Here is a 21,288-nt window from a genome sequence, read left to right on the forward strand (position 1 = left end):
AGACACAGCACAGTGGGTGCAGTTAGCAACCCACGCTTGTGTGCAGAATTCAAAGTAACACAAAGAATAACATGAATATTTTTCACAACTACAGTGTTTAATTTCAAATAAAATGCCTTCCCTTTTAAGGAAGTATTGATGAATAATAGAAAAAGCTGTTTTTTTACAAAGTGGTCCTCCAAATGCAATTATTACACTGTATACTGCCATATGAGGGGATTTTCTTGCTCACACACCAATAAAAAACAATTCTTGCTGCATACATGAGTATGGCTGGTACAGCACTGAAGAGATAATTGGGAGGTTGTACTGTCATAGGTAGGGTTGGAAACAGAAGTCTTGGATAATTCACACAGGGACACACATCGTGTTCAAAGCCCTTTTTAATTACTATTGACAACTGAGCGGTTTGCTAGGCCATTTCAGAGGGCAGTTAAGTTTGTTGTGGAAAGATAACAGGAACTGCAGATGCTGGAGAATCTGAGATAACAAGGTGTGGGGCTAGATGAACACAGCAGGCCAAGCAGCCTGCTGAAGAAGGGTCAAGGCCTGAAACGTCAGCCTTCCTGCTCCTCTGAAGCTGTTTGGCCTGCTGTGTTCATCCAGCTCTACACCTTGTGTTTTAAGTTTGTTGTGGATCTGGAGACACGTATTTTCTGAATTGGCTGAGGATATCAATTTCAGTTGACAAATGGATATTGACACAATCTGATAGATTGTTTTTTGTCTCGATTTCAAATTTTGTTTTAATTGCACATTTATTTAATTGAACATATTTCATCTAGCTAACATGATGGAGTCTGTATGCTGACCTTCAGATCATTAGTCCAGGACTTTGGATTCCTGTAAGTGAAAAGATTATATGTGCTGGAAAGAGAAACTGCTGAAAACACTTAGCAGATCAACTAGCAGGCAAATGGAGTTAACATTTCAGCTTGATGGCTGTTCTAATGAAAGGTAATTGATAAGACCATAAGAAATAGGAACATAAGAGTAGGTCTACTTGGCCCCTTGAGTCTTTTCTGCCTTTCTATAGGATCATGGTTGATCTGAGATTCCTCATGTCACTTATCTCCCTTTCCCAATTCCCCGACTGATTGAGAATCTATCTATCTCAGCCTTAGATATACTCAAGGACTCTAACCCCACAGTTCTCTGTGGTAAGAAGTTCTAAAGACACTCAACCCGCTGAGGCAAGAAATTGGCATCCTTTAATTCTGAGACTATACCCTCTGGTCCCAGCCTCTTCCATGAGGGGATCATCCTGTCAGCATCTACTCTGCCAAGCCCCTTAAGAATCCTACATGTTTTGATGGGATCATCTCTCATTCTTCTATACTCCAGTGAATGCAGTCCCAACCATTTCAGCTTTGCTCACAAGACAATCACTCCATACCAGGGATCATCCCAGTGAACCTTCTTGGAACTGCATCCTATGAAATGATATCTTTCATTCAATAAAAGGACCAGAACTGTACACACTAATACAGATTTGGTCTCACCAGCACCTTTGTACAGTTGCAATAAGGCTACCCTACTCTTGCATTCCAAACCCTGAAATAAGAGCCAACATTTCATTAGTCTCCTAATTACCTGTTGCACCTGTCAGCTAGCTTTCTGTGTTTCATGCACAAATATCCCCAAGTCCCTTGATGTTGCGACTTTCTGTACTTTTTCTCCATTTAAATAATATTCTATTCTTTTGTTCCCTGTTCAAAAATGAGAAACTTCGCGTTCCCACATCATACCCCATTTGCCAATTTTTTGCCCATTTACTTAATCTATCAATTATTCTGTAAATAGTATTTTTCTTGCAACTTGCTTTTCTACTTGTTTTTGTCATCTTCAAATTTGGCTGCAGTACTTTCACATTCTTCCTCCAACTCACTAATATACATCATAAACAGTTGCAATCCAAGCACTGATTCCTGTGGAACCCCACTGATTCCTGTGCCAACCTAAAAAGAATCCCTTATCCATGCTCATCATTTCCTGCCCATAAGCCAATATATTACCTCCAACAGCATGGGCTCTTGTTCAAGACTTAATGTTTTGTAAGGTACCTTGTCAAATGCCTTTCAGAAGTCCAAATACGACATATCTACTGATTCCACTCTGGTTGACATTTCCTCAAAAAACTTAATTTATCAGTCAAACATGATTTCCATTTCATGAAGCCATGCTGATTCTATGTGTTTGGATTATAATTTTCCAAATGTTCTGTTATTACATCCGTAATACTTTTCGAACAACTGATGTTCAGCTAATCGAACTGTAGAGACTGCTTTTTTGTATGCCTCCCTTTGTCTAAAAAATTAAATCTTGCACTTGCTACAGATGCTGCTGGATTGGTTGAGTATTTCCAGCCATTTCTGGCTTTACCTCTTGGCTGTCAGTCTGGTATGAACTACTATATTATCATTTGGATATACATGGTGAGCAGGGTGGCTGACTAACCATTTAAGGGCCTCTGGACAGCACGACTCGGGGATAGTCTAGCATAGTCACCCTAATACAGGGTGTTGGTAACTCTGACCAGCATGGCTTTCTGAGGGTGATCAAGATGAAAATTCTGCTAGAAGAGCAGAGACAACATTGAGAGAGTTAGGCATGATGTTGGATGACAATAGTTCAATGATAGCACTTAGGAATATCCTAAGTAATTGGAAATGTAGTTTAAAATAAAACGTTTTTTTTCAGAAGGGAATGATTTTCAAAGTGGGAATATGACCGAGATGCCATTTTCATTAAAGCAATGAACTTAAGTGTTCACATTAGTCTGACTTGCCTTAGGGAGAAGAACATTTTGTACCCATGTGAAAACAAAAGACAATTATTTTTATTAGGTGATCCTAGAATTAATTGGTGCAAGACTAATTTGCATTCCATCACTGGTCTTCCAGCGCTAATATTTTTTTGATCCCCGTTCCACCTGCTTCAACACCAGCAACCTCTTTCAACTCTCACTCAATAGCTTAGACCTGTTGCCTCCCTGGTGGATTTCAAAAGACCCTTCCCTCATTCTGTTCACTTTTTGCCCCCGATGCAGTGCCTACCGATCATGTACTGGTACACCAAGGGTCTTTGATTAACTTTCTGCACATGAGGAGCAGTGGTAAAAGCATACTTCCTTGCCTGTAGCAAGTCACTATTTCCTTCAAAGGTTTTCGAGCTAAACAGAGGAGAAAAAGACTAAGAGCTCAATTTGTGGCTTTAATTTTACTTTCACTTGTGGCATCTTTCAAGGACACCCATAGCTACTACTCCAAGAGCACCATTGGCTGGAGGTCAGTGTCAAAGGTACTTGTTCTATTTCTGGAAGGTCAAAACCTGTCCCTTTGTACAAAAATACCCACAAGTCATTTAACCTGTCAACACTGTGGTGTATTTTTTCTAATTACTTGTGCTTTCTTTAACTGTCTTGTACAAGCAAAGCAAATATAATAGTGCAGAAAAATTGTCGCAGTAGATTAGGAACAAAATCGGAATGCCAAGCAATTGTGGTAACTATCATAAATTATTTTCAAATATTTGCTAATTTATCTGGAGAAATTGGCCTTTCAATGTGGCTTTGATCCCTTTGTTTATTCGAATGCCTTATTGAGACTTGTTTTGATATGTAATTTAATCCTTCTGTATCTGTCACTGTCTTCTTCCAGCAACTACTGCTACATTTGAAATTTATGTTTTACTCAGAGTAGCCACTTTATTTTCCATGTCATTCTGTAGTTAAAATTAAGCCTTGAACCATTTCCGGCACACATACTGATGTGATTTTGCAAGAAAACCTTGGCATGAATTAATATCGTAAAACGGCTGATCCTTGTAGAAAATTGTAGCAATAGTGTCGATTTTTGGTTTACATTTTTTGAAACAGATAAACCCAAGGCTTCCTATCTTGATTTGGTACCATCAATGCATATAATTTAGGTCAAAATTACTGCTGTTAAACTTCTAAAAAGTTTAATTCACCTTGGGTATCTCTTCCGTTGGACTATCAATGAGACACAGCAAAAGAAATCGACATAGCAATCCGACCCCACCACCAAAGGCATTTTTCCCTCCCCACCCTTATCTGCTTTCCGGAGGGACCACTCTCTCCGTGACTCCCTTGTCCGCTCCACACTCCCCTCCAGCCCCACCACACCCGGCACTTTTCCCTGCAACCAAAGCAACCTGCCCCCACACCTCCTCCTTCACCCCCGCCCCAGGCCCCAAGAAGACCTTCCACATCAAACAGATGTCCACCTGCACAACTGCTAATGTGGTATATTGTATCTGCTGTTCCTGTTGTGGCTTCCTCTACATCGGGGAAACCACGTGGAAGCTTGGGGACCGCTTTGCGGAACACCTACGCTCGATTTGCAACAAACAACTGCACCTTGCAGTTACGAACCATTTCAATTCTCCCTCCGCCCCCAACTCCTCAGACAACGTGTTCATCCTGGGTCTCCTGCATTGCCACAATGATGCCACTCGAAAGCTGCAGGAACAGCATCTCGTATTTCACTTGGGAACCCTGCAGCCTGAAGGTATCAATATGGACTTCACAAGCTGCGAAATCTCCCCTCCCCGAGCGCATCCCAAAACCAGCCCACCTCATCCCTGCCTCCCTAACCATTCCTCCCACCTCAAGCTCCACCCCCATCTCCTACCCACTAACCTCATCCCGCCTCCTTGACCTATCCATCCTCCCTGGACTGACCTTCCCCCTCCTGAACTCCCCACCCACAATCACCGTCACTGGCTCTAATCCCGTGTCTTTGACCTGTCTGTCTCCTCTCCACCTATCTTCTCCTTTATCCATCTTCTATCCGCCTCCCCCTCTCTCCCTGTTTATTTCAGAATCCCTTTCCCCTCCCCCATTTCTGAAGAAGGGTCCCGACCCGAAACGTTGGCTTTCCTGCTCCTCTGACATATTTTCCACCTGCCTGCCTGGTACTTATTTCAGACTTGATTGTAATGAGACACTAGGACGATTGATGTCTGTCCAGGCCCCTAAGGAGATGATGTGAATTTCTTGAATATCTACAGATAAGATATATCTTTGAATTCCAACAGTCGCAATATTTTATTTCCTTGTGATGAAAAGTGTGTAAAGTAAGTAGTGAACTACTTTATCTGTTTGCTGACACCACCCACTGATGATTTCCTATTCTGTGTGCACACAATATTAAGCCGAATCAAAATGAAATTACATTATAAAACCACATTATTTAGCTGTTCATTTCTGCCACCAGATATGTTTTGTTTATTAACGTTACACATTTAATTGCATTTTGTAAATATTTATTACTCAATTTCTGAGGTATCGCTGCTAATGCACATTTTTTTTGGTGTCAGCAAATGCAGCCCATTTTAAGTACTTCCTCAATGACTGTGCTTTATTTAAAGAGCAGTATTTGCACTCTTCAAAAGTGTTAGGTAAATTGATTTTGCACATTTTCAGTATGAATAGAATCCCTACAGTGTGGAAACAGGCCCTTTGGTCCAACAAGTCCATACTGATGCATCCCCCATAGCCCACCTAATCTACAAACCCTGAACTCCACAGGCAATTTAGAATGGCCAATCCACCTAGCATGCACATCTTTGGACAGTGGGAGGAAATGGGAGCACCTGGAGGAAACCCACACAGACAATGTGCAAACTCCACACAGGTGGAATCTAACCCGGGCCCCTGGTGCTGTGAGGCAGCAGTGCTAACCACTAAGCCACCGTGCCACCCCTATGTAGTAGGCTGTTCCAGAAAAGTGTTCCAAGTCCATCCTGCTACAGCTCTCTGTGTATGTGCATGTGTTCACCATATTTTCTTCTTTCTTCATTTGTCTCTGTCCATCTCTCTCTTTTTTCCTTTCATTTCAGCTGAGTGTACCTCTCTCTCTTTCTCTGTCTCGCATTCCAGCATGGGTTCCCTCTCTGTCCTCCTCCTGGCCGTGACACTTTCTTACATCGTCTGACATTAGCTGACATGGTACGGAGGTGCCAGTGTTGGACTGGGATGGACAAGGTCAAAAGTCGCACGACACCAGGTTATAGTCCAACAGGTTTATTTGAAAATGCAAGCTTTTGGAGCACTGCTGAAGGACTTCACCTGACAAAGGAGCAGTGCTTAGAAAGCACCGTCCAAAGATGTGCATGCTAGGTGGATTGGCCATACTAAATTGCCTGTAGAGTTCAGGGTTTGTAGATTAGGTGGGCTATGGGGGATGCATCAGTATGGACTTGTTGGACCAAAGGGCCTGTTTCCACACTGTAGGGATTCTATTCATACTGAAAATGTGCAAAAGCAATTTACCTAACACTTTTGTGCTCCTGAGATGCTGCTTGGCCTGCTGTGTTCATCCAGCTTCACACTTTGTTATCTTGGATTCTCCAGCATCTGCAGTTCCCATTATCACAGGGCTTAGAAGTATTGTGTTTTCAAATAAACCTGTTGGACTATAACCTGACATTGTGTGACTTCTGAATTTGTATCTCATAACCTGGCACCTTCTGTTGCCAAGCACATCCTGTGTCCCTTAGTGAGATTAACATGCTTGTAATTTCTGGTGTCTACCAAGGACAATTTTACCTGCCCCTTTGAAGATTCTGGCCTGTTCTTCCACAACACCAAGCCCTGAAATACATATATTTACTTTCTACCTAAGTTATTCCACTCAACTACTTGTCAGGTAGTAATAGTGTTCTGGTATCCAAATAATAGGTCTATAATAAGTGATGTCGCTCAAGATATTTTTGTATTTTCTGTGCTGCATTATCCTTCCCCCACACCCTTTTCTCCCAACTGCGCCAGTCCACGTTCTTCATTATTGAAAGTAGTCAGGCATACAAAGGTACAATTCTACAGAAGACAATGTATTTATTCAGATAGATTCTTTGAATCTGCTTTTAGCTCTGTGCAAGTAAATGAATTTTGAGTCATTAAAATCTCACCCCATTGTGGGAGAATCCAATGAACGGTGCCAATGCATGTTAGTGGAGTAGCTGGCTTTGTGATCTTGCAACTGGGATTAATTGCACCTTCATTTAATACTCGCAGTTCTACTACAAAGTGATTAGAAATGGAATTTTTTTGTGGATTGTTGACACTGTATTGCCAGGGAGCCTAGTACAGCATTTCTGTCTCAATCAGTGAAGTTGGTGCTGACTAATGTTTCCACAGAAAAATTTGGACAGTCTTCCAAAAGCCATTCATGCAATTAAATAATCAGGACTGTTTCCAATACTGAGATAACAAGGTGTAGAGCTGGATGAACACACCAGGCCAAGAAGCATCAGGGGAGCAGAAAAGCTAATGTTTCGGGCCTTGACCCTTCTTCAGAAAATAAAAAATCCAATACTGTTTTTTTAGAGAATCTGTGTGAATCCTTTAATCCATAAAGAGACTCTGATTAAAAATGTCATTTGCATATTTGGCTGTTGTGGTTTATGGGTTGGTGTTCTAAATAAACTTCCATGGTCTGGCATATCCTTCACTTTCCCTTTTACCTGGTTCCAGCCCTGGTTCAATGAAAAGTGCAGGAGGGTATGCCAGGAGCAGCAAAAGGCACATGTAAAAAGAGATGTCAACAAATAGCACAGGCAGCAAATGGCAGACAGATCTAAGTGATTCCATAAACAACAACTAAGATCTGCAGCCCTTCCACACACAGCTGTGAATGGTGGTAGATAATTAAACAATTCACTGGAACAGGAGATTCCACAATCTTTCCCATCCTCAGTGATAGAGGAGCCCTGCACATCAGTGCAAAACATACAGCTGTAACATTTGTGACAACCTTCAGCTGAAAGTACCAAATGGATGATCCATCTTGGCCTTCTGCGGCGGACCCTGGCATACCTGTCTTCAACCAATTCAATTCACACCACAGGGTATCAAGATATGCCTGAAAGCATTGGATATGACAAAGGCTATAGGCTCCAACAACATCCTGACCATTGTCCTGAAGACTTGTGCTCCAGAACATGCCAATTCCCTAGCCAAGCTCGTCCAACACAGTTGCAACTCTGACATCTGCCCGGCAATGTGGAAAATTGCTCAGTGATGTCCTGTACACAAAAATAAGGATATATCCAACCTGGCCAGTTACCGCCCCATCAGTCTACTCTTGATCATAGTAAAAAGATTGAAGACGTCATCGACAGTGCTATCAAGCAGCACCTGTTCAGCAATAACCTGCTCAGTGAAGCCCAGTTTGGGTTCTGCTAGGGCCACTCGGCTCCTGGTCTCATTACAGCCTTGGCACAAACATGGACAGAAGAGCCGACTTTCAGAGGTGAGGAAAAAACAGCTGCCCTTGACATCAAAGTTGCATTTGCCCAAGTGTAGCATCAAAGAGCCCTAACAAACCTGGAAGCAATGAGAATTGAGGGAAAACTCTCCGCTGGTTAGCGCCATTCCGAGTATAAATGATGGAGGTCAGTCACCTACAGCTCCAGAGCATCTCTGCAAGTGTCCTAGGCCCAAAAAATTTTCAACTGCTCCATCAATGACCTTCACTCCTTCATTAGGTCATAAGACATGGGAGCAGAAGTAAACCATTGAGCCCATCGAGTTTGGTCCTAAGGTCAGATGTGGCAATGTTCAAATGTCAACAAATGTTCATGACCACTTGTGACTCCTCGGGTACTGCAACAGTTCATGCCCAAATTTGGCAACACCTGGATAGCATCCAGGTTTGGGCTGATAAGTGGCAAGTAATATTTATGCCACACAAAGGGTAGCTAATAGCAATTTCCAACAAGATGGAAACTAATCATTGCAGTTTGACATTCAACAGCGTTACCATCGCCACTGTCAATGTCCTGTGGTCACTATTGACGAGGAACTATTCTCATGAATCTTTACTGTTCGCTCTTTAACGCCATCATATCCTTCCTGCAGTATGCTGACTAGAACTGGACCATTTTTGGTTAAAAGTTGTTAACAACTGTTAATCTAAGAGTATATATCTCAGGATTGCTTAATGAATGCAATCCTAAATTGATTATAGCCATCTTGAATGCATGCATTCCATCCAATCCAGTGGTTAAGTTAGAATCTGATGAAGAGAATATTGTGTCCCTGAACAAGCTGTTATGATCAAAAGTGGGAGCTGGTAATTTGAAATGAGGTGTTTTATTTTTCCTGGGGGAGTTTTAAAATGATACAACCATGAAATGCTGAAGAAATCTAGGTTAAGCAGAGGGTGCTGCCTGATGTCAAGTGGACATGATCTTAAGATTAATATTAGTGCCTTGAAGAAATAAAATTTTAAACAAGGTGATTAGAATGGAACGCGTTACCATGAATCAGTCTTGAAGACAAGCCAGAGATAATGGGAACTGCAGATGCTGGAGAACCCAAGATAACAAAGTGTGGAGCTGGATGAACACAGCAGGCCAAGCAGCATCTGAGGAGCACAAAAGCTGACGTTTCGGGCCTAGACCCTTCATCAGAAAAAAAAACATTATTTTTTTCTCTGATGAAGGGTCTAGGCCCGAAACGTCAGCTTTTGTGCTCCTAAGACGCTGCTTGGCCTGCTGTGTTCATCCAGCTCCACACTTTGTTATCTTGAAGACGAGCCAGTCATGGCATGTCAGAGGGAATTAGATAAAGATTGGAAGGACACTATGAAAGGATGAACGTGGGGACCTCCATTGTGGAACAAGAATTAGTGCAGTCACAAACAGCTCAGGTGGTGACTGACTGATTTACATTTCTGTCACTCTTGTTTAGCAACCATTGCAAAAAGTTATTCCTCCTGGACATTTTGATGTGCAAAGGTTGAGCAACCAAGTTGGAGCTGTCACCACTGGTTTCTAATTCATTCCCATCTATGGGCTCATTTTGTGTTGTGAATGTTTTTGCTTATTTTAAGAAAATTATTTTGCTCGTTTGCACGGAACACTTTGATTTAATGTAATCCACAACCTAATCTTTTGTGAGTTGAACCATACTTTCAAAGCACACACTTTCTAAGTGTTTTATGGCTTTATAAATAAATGAAGGACTCCTGGGATACTTTGTAAAAAGGTTTTGGCCTTCAGGTGATACTAAATATACAGTTAATTATTGTACCTCCCATAAAATGCAATGATTTAATGTTTGACATATCCTTGACCAAAGATTCAATGTTTACTTCCAAAAACAGCCATATAATACTGTATATTTCAAAGGTTGGCACAATAATAATACCTAACAAAAACTTTTATTGATCAATCCCTTGAAGTACACTACTGTAACGAAGCAACGTAAACCAGTGAACCATACAAAAGAAAGGAATTTCTGCAAACTGATTTCCCCGTCACAAGATATTGTCATCCTTTAAACCTGACCTTGGTATCAACCACTTTATCTTTCCTTATGTATCATACTGCCAAAAGTATTAAAAAAAATCAAATAAAGTAGAACATAGAACATAGAAAAGTACAGCACAGTACAGGCCCTTCGGCCCAGGATGTTCTGCCATGGAATAATCCTAATCCAAAAATAAAATAACCTAACCTACACTCCCCTCAATTCACTGCTGTCCATGTGCATGTCCAGCAGTCGCTTAAATGTCAGTAATGACTCTGCTTCCATGACTTCCACTGGCAAAGTATTCCATGCGCTCACAACTCTCTGGGTGAAGAACCTCCGTCTGACGTCTCCTCTGTACCTTCCTCCTAACACCTTAAAACTATGACCCCTCGTGGCAGTTAATCCTGCCCTGGGGAAAAGTCTCTGGCTATCGACTCTATCCATGCCTCTCACTACCTTGTACACCTCGATCAGGTCACCTCTCTTCCTCCTTCTCTCCAGAGAGAAAAGTCCGAGATCAGTCAACCTCTCCTCGTAAGACAAACCCTCCAGTCCAGGCAGCATCCTGGTAAACCTCCTTTGCACCCTCTCCAAAGCCTCCACATCTTTCCTATAATAGGGCAACCAGAACTGGACACAATAATTAGTAATTGAAAATTGAAAAAGTAATTGAAAATCTGCTCAAATATTGTATTAGCTCTGTGCTGGGACCTGTGCTGTAATAATAAAATACAGCTGTACAAATGCCCAAAGATTAAGGTACACTTTAAAACTATAGATATGTTTTGTCTCTGATATACAACACACAGATATTACAGAAATAAATTTTGTTACATGAATAAATCAGCATTTTCAAGGGACATCTAATGGTGTAAAATAACACCAAGAATTCACAGGAGCATTATTCGGCAAAACAAGCTGCAGCGTGAGACGTGAAATCTTTGCAAAAGGGAGAAGTTTTAAGGAACATCTTAGAGGGTAGAGAGATTAAGAGAGGGAATTCCAGCACTTAGGACAGTGTTACTGCTGACTATTATCATTCTCGTACAGAAAATCGTGAATACCCACGAGGCTAGTTTTAGGGGGAGCACAGAGTAGCTGTTGGCAGCTGGTTTCCAGGTTGTTTTTGTTAATTCATGGAATGAGGGTTTTGCTGGCTAGGCCAACATTTATTTTCCATTTCTAATTGTCCTTGAGAAGGTGGCAGTGAGCTGCTTCCTTCAGCCAGTTGAGCCTCTGTGGTGTAGCTATACTATGGGGTTGTTGGGGGTCGGAGAGTTCCAGGATTCAAACCGACGACAGTGAAGGAATGGTGATACATTTCTGAGTCAGGATGGTATGTGGTTTGGAGAGGAAATAACAAGTCATGACGAACAGTGATCTTTGCAATACACAAGCACCCCAATATGACTGTCTCCAATAAGATCAATTCCAATTGTTACCCGCTGACCTTCAAGGACATTACTATTGCTGAAAACATTACTATTAATGCCCTGGGGTCTTACCATTGATCAGAAACTGAACTGAACCAACCATGTAAGTATCATGGTCAGAAGGGAAGGTCAGAGGCCGAGGACTCTGCCACGAGAACTTGCTTCCTGACTTCCCAAAGCCTGTCCGCCATCTACAAGGCACATAAGTTATGATGGAGTATTCCCCACTTGCCTAGATGAGTACAGTTCCTGCAACACTCAAGAAGCTCAACAATATCCAGGTCAAAGTATCCTGCTTGATTGGCACCTTCCACATTCATTCCATCTATCACCAATGCACAGTGGTAACAGTGAGTACTGCCTGCAAGATACAACAACTCACCAAGGCTCCTTAGATATATTGATGCTGGAACTGGGGACAGAAGCATGCCATTTGGTCCTTTTAAGCATCCTCTATCATTCAAAAAGATCATAGCTGATCTGCTGGTATTTCAAATTCCACATTTGTGTCTAACCCCTGATAATCCTTGACACGATTGCCTAACAAGAATCTAGGTAACTCTGACCTAACTGCCTTCATCATCTTCTAACTCAGTAGTTCCAAAGCCACATAACAGTAATCGAAAGAAAGGGGAATGGCAGGGTATTATGTGACTCGTGATCCATTGGGAAACATTGATGCATAAATGGACTCGAGATGAAACATGCAGTGCAGCGAGCAGTTAGAAAAGCATATGGTAAGTTGGCCTTAATGCAGGAGCATTAGAGTACAGGATCAAGAATGTCATGCTGCAGCTGTACAGAACATTGGTGAGCCCACACCTGGGGTTAGTGTATTTTCTCTTTACCTAAGAAAAATTATACTTGCCATAAAGGGAGTGCAGTGAAGGTTTTCCAGATTGATTCTGGGATGGTGCACTTGTCCTGTGAGGTGAGAATTAGATCGATGGGACTTGAATTCACTGGAGTTCAGAAGATTGGGAAGGGATCTCATTGAGACATATAACATCTGCTAAGAATGGACATGTTGGATGCAGGTTATATTTCAGGGGTTCAAAAACAAGAGGTCATGATCTCATCGTGAGCTGCGATGAGGAGATATGTCTTCCCTCGCAGGTTGGTAAACCTGCAGAAATCGCCGCTACACATGGCTATGGGGGTGTGGGGGGGCTTGTCTCTGAAATTCCCATCGAACCAAGATAAAAATAGATAGACTTCTAGAGGCTAAAGATGTCAAGGGGGACGAGCAGGAGTGTGGCACTGAGATAGAGGATTAGCCTTGATTATGTTGACTTTCAAACAGCACCTTCCAAACCCATGACACACCTGCCTAGAAGGGCAGCAGATATACGAGAACACCACCGCATATAAGATCCCTTCCAAACCAAATGTTCTGACTTGGAATTATATTACCATTCTTTCAGTGTCGCTGGGTCAATATCTTTGACTCCCTCCCTCACTTGCATTGTAGGTGTATCGACACCATATGGGCTGCAGTGGTTCAAGAAGGCAGCTTATCAGCGTATTCTTGAGGGATACTAGTGATGTCCATAAAAGCAAGCATAGCCAGCAATAACCAGAAACCTTGAATGAACTAAGAAGGTAAAATTCTGTAGCTGAGTTGATTGATTTGCAATAACCACAGCCGTCCACCATAGGCACTGTACTGGGGAGCATTGGAATGCTTTAGCCTTGAGGTGACAGTTACATAGATAAAAAGGCAGAATATCTTGTGGCAAGGAACATTACTCTGGAGATAGTAAGAACTGCCGATACTGGAGCCAGAGTTAACACAGTGTGGAGCTGGAGGAGCACAGCAGGCCTGGCAGCATCAGTGAAGCAGGAAAGTTGACGTTTTGGGTCAGGACCCTTCTTCAGAAAAGTCATTTTTTACTGAAGAAGGGCCCCGACCCAAAACATCAACTTTCCTACTCCTCTGATGCTGCCTGGCCTTCTGTGTTCCTCCAGCTCCACACTGTGTTATCATTACTCTGGAGCAGTGGGATATGTGGTCCAACTTTCTTACTGCAGTCTTGAGCATAATTGTCAAGAATGAGCCAGGAATTTACCTCCAAGGAGTAATTGCAGAAACCAAAGCGGGATGCAGGGGATAAAATATTGTATTGTTAAACTCCAAGGCATCAATACCTGAAAAACAAATGTGCAAGGTAAATATTTAACTCCTTTTTAAGACATCCACCCTTCGACGCGTTCAATAAGTTTTGCACTAAAATGGTTTAAGAGAATTTCTGTTGAGAATGGTTTTATGCTAATGCTTTCCCCCTCATTTATTCACAGAAAAGCTAATTGCCTATCAGCATGAGTTCCACGCCTTGAGGGAACGTCTACGTGTCGCCGAGCACCGAACTTTGCAGCGTTCCTCGGAACTAAATGGTGTCCTGGAGCAATTCAAACGTATAGTGGCTGCATCAAATGGAAGCAAAGAGGCCCTGAGCAATTTTTCAGGTAATTCTGTATAAGCGAATCACACATTGTTAGGAAATGCTATGAAATATAGCATTTTTCCTGACCGCATCTGCTTAGAATAAGCATACGTTTGGCAGTAGTCATTAAAAGGTCAACAATTGAATCAAATTAAATGAAAATATTTCAGTGTGGTGCTTTTATTGCACTCTTCTAAGCTGCATTCAGTGTACATAAACTGTATTTTCCTTCTCATTGTCGCCCCACTCAATATGCATTGACAGGCCAAGCTATTCAATTGTGCTCAGTGCTTAGCCAAAAATATTCTCTGCCAAAGATATGAAAGCAGAAAATGCTGGAGAAACTCAGTAACCCTGGCAGCATCTGTGCAAATAGAAAGACTTAACTTTTCCAGTGTGGTTCTTTGGAGCTGCTATGAGAGTGTGCTTCGATAACTGGCTGATTGAATTGTTTTCTGCCCCAGTGGTGAAGTGGCTGCCAGCATCCTCTTTTAGGTCAACATTTCTTTGTCCTGTCTGCAGCCAGGGTGCACCACACTGACAGGGTTCTAAGGGCCTTCATTAGAGAAAATCATTACCATTGAACATGACCCCAATACTTTACTGGGAATCAAGTGAAGAGAGTAGGAGACAAGCCTCATGGATGAGATGTGCTCAGCACTTCACGGAATAAGGCTCAGATGAAAGAAAGCTACAATCTCACATCTAAGGTGGGAGACCTTTGAATATAGCTCAGCTCATTTCTGTCTTTTTGAAATAATGATTTACTGCAAGAGGCAACAATGCATAATCTTTCAAGACCATAAGACATGGGTATAGAAGCAGGCCATGTGGCCCATCAGGTTGGCTGATTTATTGATTCTCAACTCCACTTTCCAGCCACTTCCCATATCCCTGCATTCCTTTTTGAATAAAATTCTATCTCCACCTGGAATATTTTAAAGCCCCAGCCTCAACAGCCCTCTACGGTAAACAATTCTACAGATTGACAAGAAGAAACTCATCCTCAATCTTATCTGAAATGAGCAATCCCTTACTCTGAGGATATACCTGCTGGTCCTGGACTCCCCACAAGAAACACAATCTTTCCACGCCTACCCTGTAAAGCCCCCTAAGAATCTTATATGTCTCAATAAAACTGCCTTTCATTGTTCTAAATTCCAGAGTACAGGCCCAACCTACTCAACCTCTTCTCAAAAAAAAAATTCCTTCATACCTAGGATCAATCTAGGGAATGTTTTCCTAACAGCCACCAGTAACAGTATATCTTTCCCGAGATAAAGGGACCAGAACTGTTCACAGTATTCCAGCTATGGTCAGACCAGTGCCTTGTACAGTTTTAGGAAGACTTCCCCACTCTCATGCTCCATTCCGTCTGAAAAAATTTCCAGCTTCCCATTGTGCCCCTCTACTAGCTGCTGAACATGGATGTTATCTTTTTGTGATGCATACATGCGGACCCCCAAATCCCTCTGTGCTCCAGCTACTTGCAGTCTTTCTCCATTTAAATAACATTCAACTTTTCTATTCTTCCTGCCTTAGTGCAGCACCTCACACTCTCCCACATTACACTCCATCCACCATGTCCACTCATTCAACCCAATGTTTTCCCCTCTGCAGACTGACCATTAGCAAGCGCACTATCCAGCCTCTTATCCATCCTGGTGTCACCCAGAACTCAGCAATCACACATTCACTTTCCTTATACAAGTCAGTAATATATAATTGATAATTGCTCCTTCCTATGTGCCCCTCAAAGAGAACCAGGTTGTTGCGATACCAGTAAAGGAGTGAAAGTTTCACTGCCCCACAGTTTAAGAGGCTAGGATTGCGAAGGACTTCCAATGGAACAAGAATGTAATTCACTTTGGCTTAACCTATTTTAACTAATTCTGAGATAAATTGTCAGTTCAGCTTGCAGAGAATTGAAGTTTTCCTGCACCTGTATAGGGTGATGGTGAGGCTGCACCTGGAGTATTGCACGAGAGTGAGGAAGTCTTCCTAAAATTATACAAGGCATTGCCAGACCACAGCTGGAATACTCTGTACAGTTTTGGCTGCTGCACTTAAAAATAAAATTACACTGGCATTGAAGGCAGTTCCAAAGAGATTCACTCAGCTGATTCTTGTTACGAAGGGTTTAACTTGCAAAGAACAGTTGCAGTTCTTGCTATCTTGAAACAGGTCAAGCCTTTTTCTCATTAAAATGTAGATGAATGAAGTGTGATTTTTTGTAACATACATGATTCTGAGGGGGGGCTTGACGGGGACATTTTGAGAAGATGCTACCACCAGTGGCATAATCTTGAACTAAGAGACATAATGACAGAATAAGGGGGCATTTGTTTAAATCTGCGACAGAAGGGCATTTTATTTCTGCTAAAAGACAGTGAATGTCCAGAAATGTCTACCCAGAGAGCTGAAGATGCTATATCACTGAGAGTGTTTAAAAACGGAGGTAGATTTTGGAATTTGAGGGTGTTAAGAGCCATACATAAGAACAAAAGAACATACAAACTAGGAGCAGAAGTAGGCCATCGGGCCCCTTGAGCCTGCCCCGCCATTTAATAAGATCATGGCTGATCTTTGAGACTCAGCTCCACTTACCCGCTGGTTCACCATAACACTAATTCCTTTACTGTTCAAAAATTTATCTAGTCTTGCCTTAAAAACATTCAGCAAGGTAGCTTCAACTGCTTCACTGGGCAGGGAATTCCAGATTCACAACCCTTTGGGTGAAGAAGTTCCTCCTGACCTCAGTCCTACATCTGCTTCCCTTTATTTTGAGGCTATGCCCCCTAGTCCTAGTTTCACTTGCTAGCGGAAACAACCTCCCTGCCTCCACTTTATCTATTCCCTTCATAACCTTATATGTTTCTATAAGATCTCCCCTCATTCTTCTGAATTCCAATGAGTACAATCCCAGCCTACATCGTCTATCCTTATAATCCAACCCTCTCATACATGAGAGAGGAGTCAAGGCCTGAGGGGAAAAATAGCCTAATCCTACCTTACTTTATGTTCACATGAGCAAAGTGGTACGGCTGCAAGCTTCAGATGAAGTACACCTGTGCACATCTTTGTAACTCTCCTTCTGCTGCCTTGAACCTGTATAATTATCTTCTCCTCATGCCTGGTTCAGAAAGAAACATATGAGTTTGTAACCTCCATTAAAAATAGCTGCAATCCATCCTCTAAATTCGTGGGCACCGTTGATTGAGATGAAAGGATTTGGTTAATCAATAATTTCTGATATATTTTAGCTTGGGACACACGGGTTGTTTTTGTTTTTGTCTTTCATAGTTGTGGACCTTAGATTTAACCAAATGGACCACAGTTGCTTCACTGTTGGCTTTATTTACTGAATGCACCTAATGTGCTTGAGTATATTTGTAGCTCATGTTGTGGGTGCTGTGGTTGGTTTGCTCACTGACCTGGTTCAATAGTTTGCAGATGTTTCATTACCCTGCTGGATAATATCATCAGTACAGTCTCTGGTGAAGCGCTGTTGCATTTTCTCACCCAATATTTAAACTCTGGGGTCCTTTGGAGTTGACTACCTCACTTCTGGTTTTCCTTCACAGCGGTGTGTATATAGGGTCTAATTCTGTGTGTTTATTGACGGCCTTCTTGATGGTGAACCAGGCCTCCTAGGAATTCCTGTGCTTACACCAGTAAACTGAGATACTGTGTTGCTAATTAGATGCCTGAGTGTACTGATCAACCTCACTGCATTTTCAGATGATGCCAAAAAGCTGCTGAAAGATTTAACCAACAAGAATGCCCTAAAAGTGCCAAATATCTACCATCACATGCCCCACTTATTGAACAGCGAGGAAAGCCTTCAGCCTGCTGTGCAGGTCGGCAGTGGTAGAACTGGTGGTAAGTTACCAAAAGTGGCCTTTGTTCTTGCATAGCATTGCTAGTGGGAATAAAAATACCTCAAGTGGATTTAAATTAAATTGTAAGGTACTTGTATTGTGTTGTCATATGATGGCCATTCTGTAAATGAATTTTAGTCAATTGGTGGATTGAAATCAAGACAGTAACATTTTTATTTGTGGACATAGTTTCCTGCCTTCCTCAGTTTCAATCGCCCATTGCAAATGCATACTCACATCTCTCTATTTCTTTGGGCTCTGACAATTAGTACCCACTACCTCTTCATCTTAAAATAAGACCTTTAGCAATGTGATGAACCTGACGGTAAGACATTCCACTTTATTTGGCTCAATTCATCTCTTGTTTTGACAGCCTTAATGCCAGTTAGATTAACCAAGGATTATGATTCCTGAATGTGCATTCAAACATTACCAATGTAACATCAATTTAATTCATTGTTCAAGAGCAGGATTAATCATCAACTGATTGTTTGTCAGCTGGTTATATAACACTAGCATGGAAATCCTTCATGATCCAGCAAATAACTTTGATTGTGCATCTTTTAATTGGTCAACAAAATTGTTGAATTGTCGCTAGTGTTACAGAAAAACAGGCAGACAAAGCTTTTCACCTCGCATCAGGACACAATCATGAGAATGCCACATCTCGAGGCGAACTTTTTTTTTATCCTGTGAGAAGAATTCTTCCGATTTTGCGATTTGGTATTCTTGCGAATCTTTCCTGAGGAATAGAAAACAAAAAGCTTTAACAGCATATCCATTTTTTCCAGCAGTTTTGCACTACTGAGAAACAATTTGGGTAACATTTCTTTGATGAAAATCTGGTATAAAGTCTTGCAACCAAATCTCAAAGATGAATTTCCTCTAGTGCCGTTACATGTAGATACATGCATACACCTCTGGCTGTTAACCATATCTTTGCTGGGCTATTTCAATCATAAAATATATTTGTGTGGGAGAAAGTCCTGGCGTGATTGTCTTGCATCACAGAGTGGATCCAAGCAGTTCTTTTTGGATTTGGTTAAATGGAGTTAACAGAAGGCTCAATAACAGCTATCTGCTTGAATACAAACATTAACTCAATAATAATAAAAGATGAAAAAAGAAAGGATCATTTAAGTGAGTAAGAAAAAATGAAAATGAGAGGGAAAAAACAATAAGCCTCACGCCCTTCTGCCCAACGGGGACCCCTTGATCAACACCTTGTCTGGAGGCTGAGGTTGTTTCTGACACTGTTGCTATCCCGGTCCCAGGTGAAATCCAGCAGCTTGGAAGAAACCTCCCTTTCTTACATAGTGTAACAACCAGCCAGGCACAGAAAAACATGTTGATTGTGCCATCTTCAGCAGGCACAGGAATGCTCACAGGACTCACTCAAGATCATGCAGCTGTTGAATATCAGCAACAAGTTTAGCCCTTCAGTCCTACAATCCTCATCCTGATGACATTTGACAGCATCTGTTACAATTGCAAATGCAGACGCAAATCGACAACAGCCACGCGAGAATGTATGAGTATATAACCTACACTAGAAGATTAAAACTAAAATGAAAATAATTATCATTAATACAAACAATAAAACAATATTGTGTATCATCAAAGGCCGTGATGGAACCAGCAAGACTGAGATGACCAATACATTGTCTATGTTTTTTTTCCAATTAATCTATTCACATAATTTGTTGTAAAATTCAGTATATTCCAGGTTCAGGTTCCTTGATTTCTGTTTTTTTTTGTTTCTAGTTCCCTATCCACAGATCACCTGACTCAACAATAGTGAAATAGCACCATACATGGACTCAAAATTTCTCCAGCTCTCTTCATTTGTACCTGTCTTGATGATGCTTCTCCAATATGTTTGCTTCCTTGCTAATTTTATGAATGATGTATCATTGAGTGGTAACTACCTCCACATGCAGGAACCCCCTTTGAGCTACAATACACATGGTATCAAACAATACACCTGTAATGTTCAACAGGCTTTACCTTCAGCTTATGCTTCCGGCCTTTTATTTTTCCCGGGTTTCCCTAACCACTGACTTCCATACGACCTGAGTCTTAGCTCAGACTTCTTTCATGTACACTAGCTGTCCTAACACATTGCAATTTCGCCTGCTGGTTTAAACACTGGAGTACAGGCATCATACATATGCTCAATATGGGGTGTCCGAATGTCATCTGATGGGCTCTTTCACTCAGTCCACTATTACTCCTCCCAAAGTCCATATTTTTTATTTCTGTAACATTTTGACATAATAACCAATCACACATGTTATTTTGATTGTAATTCTTTATATATCCCTTTCACTAATACTACTTTCATTGTTTTAAAATTAGCTCGAGCGATAAGAGACTGACCCAAAATCCATGGAGAAACTATGTCTTTGTGCTCTTCCAAGCCACACCAATCCTTCTGTCAAGTAGGTGTACATATCTGAGACCCATTATTCAGTGCAATTTTTTTTAATGGTCTCATGTTTGTTACCTCCGAGGTAATATTCATTTTTGCACACTCACAGCAGTGTCCCAAGACCGTGTCACGCATTCTTGACTCCCACATGATCTTATCAAATGATCTCTGAGGTTTCACTTATCTCTCCATGTACGGTCCAGATGACTTCAATGCTCTAAAAAGGAAAGAAAAGGACAACATCACCAAGAGAAAGCTATCAGTTTCGTGCTCTCATCTAAACCTCCTTTTCGTTACTACAACACTTCAACCTAAATTGCTGCTTCACCTTATTATTCTAATTTTTTTGTCTTCTGCCACCAGGCCCCACTCTTAATAACTTTGACTAGTCCAATTTTTCAACTTTGCTACCAATATATCTAACTCTACAAAGTAGAATTTGTAGTCCATGACCTTATAATAGTTTAAAACCGAAGTCAAACATTTCTGTTCGATACAGGCACGATATGTTTTGTTTGTTCGTTTTTTAAGATGACCCACCTTTTTTGAAGTTATTTGATAAATCATTCTAGATATTTGATATATCTCTATGTAAATTTGTCCAAATTCAATATTCTGTTTCCTCCTTTAAAGTTACTAACAAATTTTGTATGCATTGAAACCATGGAGACTTTATCATTTCCCAGAATCCCTTAAAATTTTCAAGTAACGACACCATTTAAATGTTTTAGAGTACCAGGCCATGTGAGTCTTTATATAGTTTTTATCATGATATGCTTAAATGTACCCAAGCTCAGTGGTTTTGAGACTCCTG

The 21,288-nt window shown here is 41.3% G+C and overlaps 1 protein-coding gene across 2 annotated transcripts in view; it reads left to right on the forward strand.

Moving 5' to 3' along the window:
• mgat4a (alpha-1,3-mannosyl-glycoprotein 4-beta-N-acetylglucosaminyltransferase A) overlaps positions 1-21,288 on the forward strand; it is a 261,656-nt gene that overhangs the window by 119,587 nt on the left and 120,781 nt on the right. For both annotated transcript variants that reach the window (XM_059646773.1, XM_048533263.1), the window contains exons 2-3: positions 14,017-14,184; positions 17,904-18,044. In XM_059646773.1, the coding sequence (XP_059502756.1) occupies positions 14,017-14,184; positions 17,904-18,044 (309 nt within the window). The remainder of the gene's footprint in view (positions 1-14,016; positions 14,185-17,903; positions 18,045-21,288) is intronic.

This window comes from Stegostoma tigrinum, chromosome 6 (assembly GCF_030684315.1).
Source record: "Stegostoma tigrinum isolate sSteTig4 chromosome 6, sSteTig4.hap1, whole genome shotgun sequence".
Lineage (NCBI taxonomy): Eukaryota > Metazoa > Chordata > Chondrichthyes > Orectolobiformes > Stegostomatidae > Stegostoma > Stegostoma tigrinum.